Source organism: Ursus americanus, chromosome 5 (assembly GCF_024610735.1).
Source record: "Ursus americanus isolate L20-20 chromosome 5, mUrsAme1.1.p, whole genome shotgun sequence".
In the NCBI taxonomy this organism is placed as follows: Eukaryota; Metazoa; Chordata; class Mammalia; order Carnivora; family Ursidae; genus Ursus; species Ursus americanus.
Window position 1 is genome coordinate 40,168,510 of NC_142131.1, and position 13,413 is coordinate 40,181,922.

The window sequence follows — 13,413 nt, forward strand, 5'->3', positions numbered from 1 at the left end:
CATAAAATTATATCAAGGTATGAGTATAAATATGACTATGAACAATCATAGACATGGTAACAGTCAACAGGGATATAAAATAATATTCTCCTTCAAAATCGCTTTAGGATATACTGCCAGTATTACCTGAGTTATAACTTTCTAAATATATGTCAGACAATGTAATATACATGTGCTACATATATATATGATGTGAATTTTAAAGACAGAGGAACACAGAAAGAATACTTACCAACGGCTTATTTATTTATTTATATTACTGTAAATACTCGTATAATACATGGTTATGTGGATCCACTTAAGAGACTGACTTAGAAAATAACTGGTATTTTCATATATTCCATATGTACTACAACTCGCACTGTTCTTTCCCATTACTCTTTGTGGATGAATACACATGCATTTCAGTGAGAGATTTATCAAAAAGGAAAAAAAAAAAAAAAGAAGCTATAGTTTGTGGATAAAGAAAAGGCCAAGCTATATAATTATCCTGAAAATTACTTAATTTACTTAAAAACAATTCAATAATAAGAAAAGCTTTCTTTTTATATCTAACAACAAAGAAGAAATAATTTTCCAAAGAAGAAGGAAAAATAATTGAAAGTAGAACCCTAGAGTCCATTACTACCCTTAGAAGCTTATGGAAAATCTTACCTCTCCTTCTATAATACCTCTGAAAACACAGGGTAGAATCGGTTGAAACATTTGTGGACCTAATACTGGATTCACTTTAAGGGCATTTTCCACAACCTAAAAACCAGAAAGACTCAATGGTAACACTTAATAATCCAAGTCACTGGTTCATGTAAAATACAGGTAAAGAAAACAATGTATTAAATATCACACACTAAATCTCAGAATACACACAAACACACAAGGTATTCAATATTCTGGCACTAGACACACTTTTACAAGACAATCCATTAAAAACGGATAGGATATAAAATTTGATGTGAAGTGTATAATAGACACATCTCGCATAGAATTATATAATCACACCCTAATAACAGGTATCATGTTGTTCATTATTACATTTGCATTTTAAACAGATAGCCCTTACAAAATGGTGCACTAATAGAGTCAGCAAAACGCATTTCAAAAGTGTTGGCTTTTTTGTAATAAGCGAAACAGTATGGTACTGGCATGACAACAGACACACAGATCAGTGGAACACAATAGAGAGCCCAGAAATAAACCCACGATTCTATGGTCAATTCATCAACAAAGGAGGCAAGAATATGCAATGGGAAAAAGACAGTCTCTTCAACAAATGGTGTTTGGAAAACTCAAATAGCTACATGCAAAAGAATCAAACTGGATCTCTTTCCTATACCATACACCAAATAAACCTCAAAATGGATTAAAGACCTAAATGTGATTTCTGAAACCATAAAATTCCTAGAAGAAGATGCAGACAGTAACCTCTTAGACATCAGCTTCAGAAACATTTTTCAAGATATGTCTCCTTTGGCGAGGGAAACAAAACCAAAATTCAACCACTGCAACTACATGAAAATAAAAAGCTCTTGCATAGCAAAGGAAACCATCAACAACAACAAAAAGACAATCCAACTTATACAACTCAACACAAAAAGAAAAATCAAAACAAAATAACAAATAATCCTATTAAAAATGAACAGATCACATGAATAGATATTTTTCCAAAGACATATACATAATCCAACAGACACATGAAAAGATGCTCAATCATGCATCATCAGGGAAATCCAAATTAAAGTCACAATGAGATATCATCTCACATCCATCAGAATGGTTAAAATCAACAACACAAGAAACAAGTGTTGACAAGGATGTGGAGAAAAAGGAATCCTCATGCACTGTCGGGAGGAAAGCAAGCTGGCGCAACCACTGTGGAAACCAATATGGAGGTTCCTCAAAAACTTAAAAACAGAAGTACCATTACTGGCTATTTACCCCCCCCCAAAATTAAAACACTAATTCGAAAAGATATGTGCACCTTATATTTACTGCAGCATTATTTACAACAGCCAAGATATGGAAGCAACCCAAGTGTTTACCTATAGATGAAAAGATAAAGAACACGTGGGACACACACACACACACACAAATATTACTCTGCCATAAAAAAGAATGAAATCTTGTAACTTGCAACAACACAGATCAATCTAAAGGGTATAATCCTAAATGAAATAAGTCAGAGAAAGTCAAATACCTCATGATTTCACTCCTGTGTGGAATTTAAGAAACAAAACAAAGAAAAAAAGAGACAAACCAAAACACAGACTCTTAAAAACAGAACTGGTGGTTACCAGAAGGGAGGTAGGTGGGAGGATGTGTGATACAGGTGAAGCGGATTACAAGTACACTTACTGTGTTGAGAACTGAGTATGTATAGAACTGCTGAAAACATTATATTGTACACCTGAAACAGTATACGTGTGTTAATTATAAAAAAAGGGGGGGGGAGCTGGCTTTTAATAGAGAAAAGTAAAAAGTTTAGTAAAAACTAAACTCACTGTCCAGAAATCAATCTACCTGTAAGTTTATCAATAAATTAGACAAAAACAGCTTGTTGCATACATGTTGCTTATATATTGAGAAATAATCTTATTTCATTTATAATATAATTATATAGGTTATCAATCATGAGCACTGATTGTCACAGGTAAAAATTCTGAAGGATGAGTGAGAGTGTTTCCCTTTATAACAACGACAGCATGAAATTCAAGCAGAGTGAGATCTTTTTATTTTTGTTTTATTTTTTAGGAAAATAGGAAGACAGTAGTCAGGAAGCAGCAATGAGGACCAAGAAGGAATTTTCCATGCTTCCAGCCCCACTCTTAAGAGCGAAGGAATGAAAACAGACACCATATGAGAGGGTTATAAGCAAGTACTAATCTCAAGGCAGAGCCAAGTTGCCCTTAAAGCTTGCAGCAACATTTCTGAAGGGTGACTATCGACATTCTGAGAGCGACAAGGATTTATTGTTCAGGACTACTACATGCATCGAGGGGCTTTTAGCATCTCTGGTCTCTGTTCATTATGTGCCGAGAGCATGCTCCAAACATGATCACTATCAAATACATCTCCGTGCAATTTGAAACATTCTCAAGGTAGGCAGATAGTACCCATGGATGACAGCATTTCTCTAATTTTCAGCAAGAGGTAAAGGGAATGTCCAAAGGAAAGTTTAAAAATACAAAAACTTTTACAGTGGGCCAAGTACTGTGCTATCTACTAAAAGATAACAGGATAAAAGTTATCACTGTTTCTGATTAAAAGCAACAGGAAATGAAATTCAGAAAATAATTAAATCTGACCTCAATAAAGATTATTTTTAAAAATCTGGAATAAAGATGAGGAAGATGTAGATAAGCTAGTAAACTAAATCTCAGAAGTTCATATCATCGCAAAGTCTCTATTTTAGGTATGAATGGAAAATAAAGCCATCTGCTGACGGTTAAACACATATTTAGTTTCATTTCCTCCTGATACCCTACTATAATTACAGTATAAGGATTTTAAAGGGAAGGGGAGGAATTTTAAAAGGACCAAGGGACGAGAGACAAATACTCAAAGATATAAAGAAGAAATTTAAAAAGTGATCAGGTCACAGAGAGCTAAAATCTGAGGAGGCAATGGACAGGGTGGAGAAGCCACTTGATTTCTGGCCATCTCTGTCTTCTCCCTATCTCTCATCAAAACCCACAGAAATTAGTACCTCCTTTGGAGAAGAGGGAAAGGAAAAAGCTAAAAATAAGACTGATTAAAAGTCTACGTAAGGAAACAAGTTGCCAGATATTCCCAAATCTCCATATCTGGGCAACTGACCATCTCTCCCGGCAGAAGAAGATAAGTGTATTATCTTTAAAGGGTCTAAAAGAGTTTCCAGATTAAAAGGGCCCAGTTGTGCCCAGTACAATCAACTAAAATAAATCTACAAGGCACATAGCTGTAAAATTTCAAGACACTAGGAACAAGAGGAAGCTACAAGCCTGGGGAGGAGGAAGAAGGTAGGAGAGTCAGAATGGCTCTGGAAGAGACTTGGACAAGGAATTTAAAGTAATAAGTTACCCGACGGGTCGATGTGTCTGAACATACTGAGCAAAGATTACTGGCAAAGAATGTAGTGTGTATAAGAAAATAACATTAAAAAAAAATATTAACTCCTAAGATACATAAGTTTGTGCAAAAAAGGAGAAGCAATCACACATGTAGATCATTATGACTTTCAGAATATAAATTCACTTACATGTATCATTCAATACAAACCAGCTGTCAGTATGCATTTTCTTTACATATTAAGATATCGTCATTATTGCATAAAGGATCCACAAATATATCAGGGCTTAAAATGGAATCCTTGTATTCGAAAAGGTTAAGAACCACAGCTAGGGAAGATGAGATTATTTCTGAAAAATTATGTTGGAAAATGCTATTATCAGACTTGGAGACAGAGGTAGTGAAACAGAAGCAAGAGAAAATTCAGAAAGTAGAACCGGTAAGATTTAGAAAACCAACTGAAGAGTTAACCAAAGGTGAAGAAGCTGTAATTGCTCCAAGTTTGTATATTTGGCCAATGGGTATAACAGTGGTCCCACTAATAAGGTTTTGCTGTGGACATGATGACCCTGAGATGTGATTATTTCGACACATGACACTTTACAGTCCACTTTCCAAGGAGGATATAGCAGTTTTGACTTAAAAGCCACAGAGCTCATAGACAGAGCACATAAGCAGAAAATCGACAAACAAACAAGAGCTTTGAATGCCATACTCGACGAGTTGGACCCCATAGACATATATAGAACACTACACCCCAGAACCAAAGAATACTCATTCTATTCTAATGCCCATGGAACATTCTCAAGAATAAACCATGTTCTGGGTCACAAAACAGGTCTCAACCGATACCAAAAGACTGAAATTATTCCCTGCATATTCTCAGACCACAACACTTTGAAATTGGAACTCAACCACAAGGAAAAATTTGGAAGAAACTCAAACACTTTGGAGACTAAGAACCATCCTGCTCAGGAATGATTCGATAAACCAGGAAATCAAAAATCAATTTAAACAATTTATGGAGACCAACGAGAATGAAAACACAATGGTCCAAAACCTATGGGATACTGCAAAGGCAGTCCTAAGGGGGAAATACATAGCCATCCAAGCCTCACTCAAAAGAACAGAAAAATCTAAAATGCAGTTTTTATATTCTCACCTCAAGACGCTGGAACAGCAACAGAGCGACAGGCCTAATCCATGCACGAGGAAGCTGCTGACCAAGATTAGAGCAGAGATCAATGAATTAGAAACCAGGAGTACAGTAGAGCAGATCAACAGAACTAGAAGCTGGTTCTTTGAGAGAATCAATAAAATTGACAGACCGCTGGCAAGACTTATCCAAAAGAATAGAGAAAGGACCCAAATTAATAAAATTATGAATGAAAAGGAAGAGGTCACAACCAACACCAATGAAATTGGAAGGATTATCAGAAACTTTTATCAACAGCTTTATGCCAATAAATTAAGCAATCTGGAAGAGATGGAGGACTTCCTGAAAACCTATAAACTACCAAGACTGAAACAGGAAGAAATTGATTTTTTAAACAGGCCAATTAATTATGAAGAGATTGAAACAGTGATAAAAAACCTTCCAAAAAATAAAACTCCAGGCCCGGACGGTTTTCCTGGGGAATTCCACCAAACATTCAAAGAAGAAATAATACCTATTCTCCTAAAGCTATTTCAAAAAATAGAAACAGAAGGAAAGCTACCAAACTCATTCTATGAGGCCAATATTACTTTGATCCCCAAACCAGGCAAAGACCCCATCAAAAAGGAGAATTACAGACCGATTTCCCTAATGAATATGGATGCCAAAATTCTCAACAAGATCCTGGCTAATAGAATCCAACAGTACGTTAAAAAGGATTATCCATCATGACCAAGTGGGATTCATCCCTGGGATGCAAGGGTGGTTCAACATTCACAAAACTATCAGTGTCATAAATTTTATCAGCAAGAAAAAAGCCAAAAATCATATGATTCTCTCAATAGATGCAGAAAAAGCATTTGACAAAATACAGCATCCTTTCCTGATTAAAACCCTTCAGAGTGCAGGGATAGAGGGTACATTCCTCAATCTCATAAAAACCATCTATGAAAAGCCTACAGCAAATATCATTCTCAATGGGGAAAAGCTGGAAGCCTTCCCCTTAAGATCAGGAACACGACAAGGATGCCCACTCTCACCACTATTATTCAACATACTACTAGAAGTCCTTGCAACAGCAATCAGACAACAAAAAGGGATAAAAGGTATCCAAATCGGCAAAGAAGTCAAAATGTCTCTCTTCGCAGATGACATGATACTCTATATGGAAAACCCAAAAGAATCCACGCCCAAACTATTAGAAGTTATAGAGCAATTCAGTAATGTGGCGGGATACAAAATCAATGCTCAGAGATCAGTTGCATTTCTATACACGAATAACGAGACTGAAGAAAGAGAAATTAGGGAATCCATCCTATTTACAACAGCACCAAAAATCATACATTACCTTGGAATTAACCAGAAATGTAAAGGATCTATATTCTAGAAACTACAAATCACTCTTGAAAGACATTTGTGTCTAAGAAGACACAAAAAGATGGAAAAATATTCCATGCTCATGGATTGGAAGAATTAACATAGTTAAAATGTCCATGCTACCCAGAGCAATCTACACTTTCAATGCCATCCCGATCAAAATACCGAGGACATTTTTCAAAGAACTGGAACAAATAGACCTTAAAATTGTAGAGAACCAGAAAAGGCCCCAAATCGCCAAGGAATTGTTGAAAAGGAAAAACAAAGCTGGGGGCATCACAATGCCGGATTTCGAGCTGTACTACAAAGCTGTGATCACAAAGACAGCATGGTACTGGCACAAAAACAGACACATAGACCAATGGAACAGAATAGAGAATCCAGAAATGGACCCTCGGCTCTTTGGGCAACTAATTTTTGACAAAGCAGGAAAAAACATCCGGTGGGAAAAAGACAGTCTCTTCAAAAAATGGTGCTGGGAAAATTGGACAGCTACATGCAAAAGAATGAAACTTGACCACTCTCTCACACCATACACAAAGATTAACTCCAAATGGATGAAAGACCTCGATGTGAGACAGGAATCCACCAAAATCCTAGAGGAGAACATAGGCAGCAACCTCTACAACATCAGCCACAGCAACTTTTCATGACACATCTCCAAAGGCAAGAGAAACAAGATAAAATGAACTTGTGGGACTTCATCAAGATAAAAAGCTTCTGCACAGCCAAGGAAACAGTCAAAAAAAACTAAGAGGCAGCCCACGGAATGGGAGAATATATTTGCAAAAGACACTACAGATAAAAGACTGGTATCCAAGATCTACAAAGAATTTCTCAAACTCAATACACGAGAAACAAATTAACAAATCATAAAATGGGCAGAAGATATGAACAGACACTTTTCCAATGAAGACATACAAATGGCTAACAGACTCATGAAAAAATGTTCAAAATCATGAGCCATCAGGGAAATTCAAATCAAAACCACACTAAGATACTACCTTACGCCAGTTAGAATGGCAAAAATTGACAAGGCAGGAAACAACAAATGTTGGAGAGGATGTGGAGAAAGGGGATCCCTCTTACATTGCTGGTGGGAATGCAAGTTGGTATAGCCAGTTTGGAAAACAGTGTGGAGGTCCCTTAAAAAGTTAAAAATTGAGCTACCCTATGACCCAGCCATTGCACTACTGGGTATTTACCCCAAAGATACAGACGTAGTGAAGAGAAGGGCCACATGCACCCCAATGTTCATAGCAGCTCTGTCCACAATAGCTAAATCGTGGAAGGAGCCGAGATGCCCTTCAACAGATGACTGGATTAAGTAGCTGTGGTCCATATATACAATGGAATATTATTCAGCTATCAAAAAGAACGAGTTCTCAACATTTGCTGCAACATGGATGGCACTGGAGGAGATAATGCTAAGTGAAATAAGTCAGGCAGAGAAGGACAATTATCATATGGTTTCTCTCATCTATGGAACATAAGAACTAGGAAGATTAGTAGGAGAAGAAAGGATAAAGAAAGGGGGGTAATCAGAAGGGGGAATGAAGCATGAGAGACTGTGGACTCTGAAAAACAAACTGAGGGCTTCAGAGGGGAGGGGATGGGGGAATGGGATAGACTGGTGATGGGTAGTAAGGAGGGCACGTATTGCAAGGTGCACTGGGTGTTATACGCAACTAATGAATCATCGAACTTTACATCAGAAACCAGGGATTACTATATGATGACTAACATAATATAATAAAAAAAAAATTAAAAAAAAAAAAATAAAAGCCACAGAGCTCAAATTATGACTACCTCCACTGAAGAAGGCTCCTCTGTAAACCTAGGATCAAAATCCTCCTGCACATTTTGATCAGCAACCAGTGCTTTCTATTCTAAACAAAATTTTTAAAAATGCATCTAATGGGGGCGCCTGGGTGGCTAAGTCGTTTAGTGTCTGCCTTTGGCTCAAGGCGTGATCCCAGGGTCCTGGGATCGAGCCCCGCATCGGGCTCCCTGCTCCACTGGGAGCCTGCTTCTTCCTCTCCCACTCCCCCTGCCTGTGTTCCCTCTCTCGCTGTCTCTCTCACTGTCAAATAAATAAATAAAATCTTAAAAAAAAATGCATCTAATGATTTCAGTGTTAATAAACAATTTTACAGATTTAAAGTGAGATGTATGTACACCCTCATGGACAAGCAGCTTCCACAAGCAAAGAACTCCAAAGACAACGGATATGATCAAAGATACTTAAAGTAAGGTAATTTACAGTAATTAATAGAATTTAACTCATAACTTACTCTTCTTGGGAGGGGAATCATTACGTTCTCAGGGATCTTAGCTTGTTTGATGTGTTTTAATCAATTTAGTTTCATTCTGATACTCAAACTGTCCCATCATTAGCGATGTGGGAGCTCCTTCAAATTGATTCCTGCATCCTTTTGACAGAATCCCACCTTCTCTTCCTTCTGGCACAAAGAGATCTCTCCAGTTTATCTTGAGTATCTCTTGTCTGAACTCTGGGCTCAACCAGCAGGAAACAATATTTACAGACCACAATCTATGCTCTGGGACATTTATTGCCACTGGATTGACACTGCTTCTAGGTCTTTTACTTAGACAGCATTAGGATATTTATTTTCTTTTCCTGTAAAGTATATAACGTAAATTCACCAAATCCAACGGACATTACAGCATTTTATATAAATTCTTTGATCTTATATTTCCATCTTTCTCATACATCGAAAAGTCTCAGATTATAACAACATTAACTTGTTTCTAATATATGTAACATTCCACATATATACTTAAAGGTTTCAAAATAACCATATAAATCATCACTAATAACAATAACACTGCTGAATGCAATTTATAATCTCCTTGTGTTTCCCTCTGTTCTGATGTATCCCACTAGCAATCCACATGTAAAATACTATATATTAAAATTACTTGAAATATTCTTCTCCGATGGCTACGGTACCAACACAATAATAGATTCAAATGTTTTAGCTTGTTTTTGATCTTTAGAAACTGCTTTTTACTTTATTATTTTAAATCATGTAAAATATCTATTTGGCTCCAAAAACCAAAGAAAAAACCAGATACACATCCTGAAAGATTAACCTTCTATCCTCTCTCCATCTTCTACCTACATAACCACCTTTGTTAATTTGGCTTGTTTTTCTATTGCTCTGTAGGTTGCACTCTTTAAACATAAGAAAACTTAGGACACTGGTCTTTGTTTAGAGTCTCGGAATCACTCTAGCACTGTATACAGAGGCAGTCTTCATTTCTTTCTAAGCTGCACAGTACTCGTCTGTGTGGTTTAATAAGTTGGGGTATGTCCAATCATCTAATTACCTATTATAAATTATTTTTTACCAGCATTTTGCTATTACAAATTAAACCTCTACACTTTGGCTTTAATCCATCCCTTTTGTAAATATACTTGGAACAGACTATGTTTTTAAAATCCCTGTTAAAAAATGCAGGCTTTTAGCTAGTGTTTTGCACTCAAACTATTTCCTGGCTTTAGGCTTACATTGCAAACAAAGTGGTTAACAGCATGGATCCTGAAGTCAGAATGCCTACATTTATATCACAGCTCCAATACTTACTAGGTGTGTGACCTTGGACAAGGTATTTACCTCTTTGTGATTTAATTTCTCATCTGTAAAATGGGGGAAAGAACAGTACTATCATCATAAGTTTATATGAGGACTGAATGAACTCTATGTGATGTGCTTAGAAATGTGTAGCATATAGTAAATGCTAGTATTATTGCAGAATAAAGTATACCTTAAAAATATTTGTGCCATCTTAAATAAGCCTTACCACAGTGAATGAAAGCAACGTGGCTTATTACTACTTCATAAGACCATGACAAGAGAATTTCTAAACTCAAAGTGGTATGTATACATATAGACAAATTTCAAATTAAAGAGAAGTTAACAATTCAAATTTGAGTATTTTTAGAATATAATTGTATTCACCTAGATAATTTGTTCTGACTCACAAAATATAATAAGCCTATTTTTGCTCTTAGCTATTTTTTCCAAAAGCAGGCATACTTGTCTCTCTATCCAATTTTTGTAACATTGTAATTTTCTGCTTCAAAGAACAAAGCAGTTACTTCCAGATACTGTCAGAAACAAGTACAACAGTGACATTTAGCCAAAAATATATTTAAAATGTTATATGGCATACTATATTAAGAAACAGTATCTGAGAGGTATTAAAAATGAAAATAATGAGTTAATATTAAAAACTATTACTATTATACCTTTACTGGAACTCTGAGAATAGGAGAAAGTCAAAAATTTTGAGAGTTCTCTTAGCTTTCAAGTAAAGGCATAAAAAGACCACTGTCCTAAAATATTCATTTAAAAAACAAATAATTTATTCATGATAATTAGCATACTCCTAGTATTTATCATCAATTAAATAATAAAATCCAATTTCTGAGATTTCAAATAAAATGTACTGGTTTAGCTACAGCAATGTTTACACAAAAATAGTGTTAAAATGTTATTAGGTGGCCAATTTTTAATTCAAGTACTTATATCCTATCAATGAACTGTTGGCATAACTCTAAGTTGGCTTAATTTGTAACTTATGTTAAATGATACAAATATTTTAATTTATATTTGTATGATAAATGATTTGTGCTGAATTTTTAAATCAAATATTATTAGGTATAACTAAGAAACAATATCACCTTCTTTCACATCAAAGGAAAAAGAAGAAACAAAAATTTTTTTTCTAGTAAAGTTGTAAGGGTGGTGTTATACATTATATAAACTTGGAAATTTTCATAATAAAAATATTTTAAAAGACTATGCTACTATTCTGGAAAGCAAGCAAAAATTAAATACAATTAATTTTAAAGGGCCAGCTGAGATATATATTTCTTGATAAAAAATAAATCTCTATCATTGTGTAAATAGCCTGCTTAGTTTTGAAATTTTATCTAATGTATTCTTCATTTTAAATAAACACTTATCTAGAAGAAATGGTCAAAGAGAGAGAATAATTTGTTTTTTCTTACAGCCAAAAATATTAACAACCAAAGAAATTATTCTGCCCCAAAAGGAGATTATATAATTATATAATTAGACAACTATTTAATTATACAGTTAGGTAAAAATAGCCAACAGTTAACATTGATAGTAGGCACTGTTATAAGTGCTTTATACATGTAAGCTCCTGGGATCCTTACCTCAACTCTAGGATACAAGCCAAGTTTTCAACCCCATTTTATAGATGGAAAGTGAGGAGTAGAGATGAACTTGCTCACTGTACATGGCTGTGAAGCAGCAGAGCCCATACCCGAACCCCGGCAGCTTCACTTCAGTCTACAGTCTGACCTACTAGGCTCTACTGCTCTACTGCCTCTAATTATGTGCTTTTGCAAGAATATAATTAAAAATAAACAGTAAAAAGAAAGTAAACATTCTCCTTAGGACATATCCTTAAAAACCTGCTTCATTTTTCGAATGAATTTCACAATGCCCATTTCATATGGCTCGGAATAATTTGTCTTTCAGTAGTTACTAAAAGTACTACAAAAGCAGGAGGGGGAGAAAACCACCTTCAACCCAAACTTTTTCTGAGGTGTTTAAACATAAACAAAAACCTCTTTTCCTAATCACTTAGAATATATAGATTAAAATTTAAAAGAGGATTTCAGATAATGCAGTTACAAATTATTAAAATTTCACACGGCACAACCCCTTTTAAAACAAATGAGAGCGCTGAAGCCCCGAATATACTCAAGAACTGCTTAAGAAGCAGAGCTGGATGTGCAAACCCAAGCGCAGGTGAAGAGGAGAGTAACACCGGAAACGGGCAGCTAGTATGCGGCAGGTGGCATTTCTACTGGATGCAGAGGCATAACCACTGTGCGATCCTTAACGTAAGAATTACGGATTCCCCACGCTTCCAAATCACTTACATTGTAGTATGCATTCAGAGGAAGGAGAATACATACTTTACTGAAGTTAGGATCATGGAAAGGCTAGAGGAGAAAGAGAAAGACACAGACACACACACACACAAATCTATAAAGACAACATCAAAATGACATGGCAATTTCCTCTCAAATTTCTATCACTTCCACATAGCCAGCCACTTTTTCCTCAGCTAGAATTAAGGCCATAATGTTGACTCCTTGTTATCTCTTCTACTTCCAGAAAAGAAATTATCACCAAGGCAAAAGATGAAGCTAAGATTACGTAAGACAGATGAGGTTCCTCAGTAAAATTCTATATTTCTACTACGTCAGTTTGGAAGGGCATAAATGCATTAAAAATTCACAAGAACATTTTTGTAAACATGTCCAATGTCACTTGTAATCTCTGCAGCTTAGAGAATACTGTGAAAACAACTGGGGTGAGGACTGATAGACACGTGGCAATAGACCAGGCCTCAAGCACCCAGAGTCTCTACAAGCCACAGATTTCTGTAACTACTCCTTCAGAGACCGAACTTCTTCTTTCCTAACAGAGGCTTACATTCATGCTTTAATCCTACACTAAAAAAGAAACTAAAGAATCTATGGAACTAAAATCAGAGTTTTATCATATTTTACTGTATGTGCCCTATTTTTAGTTCACAACATTATCTTGGTTTAAAGTTTCTGCTGTGATTTCAAATATAGAAGAGCAAACACGGACAATATGGTGAAGTCAGCAATGGGTTTGATAAATGGACTTTCTGGGAAAAAATTAGAATTAACCAAAGATCTTTTTATTTCAACTCCTGTTAAAAGCCTTTCTATATTATAAGAATTCTCTTAAAGCCTAAAGACATTGTTCTAATATATAAGTGAATCAAGAATCTTA

At 35.5% G+C, this 13,413-nt stretch overlaps 1 protein-coding gene across 1 annotated transcript in view; it reads right to left on the minus strand.

Moving 5' to 3' along the window:
• The window catches only part of IPO11 (importin 11), a 210,218-nt gene that overhangs the window by 76,037 nt on the left and 120,768 nt on the right, over nucleotides 1-13,413 (minus strand). The window contains exon 25 of the mRNA XM_087862132.1: nucleotides 655-750. Within this exon, the coding sequence (XP_087718258.1) occupies nucleotides 655-750 (96 nt within the window). The remainder of the gene's footprint in view (nucleotides 1-654; nucleotides 751-13,413) is intronic.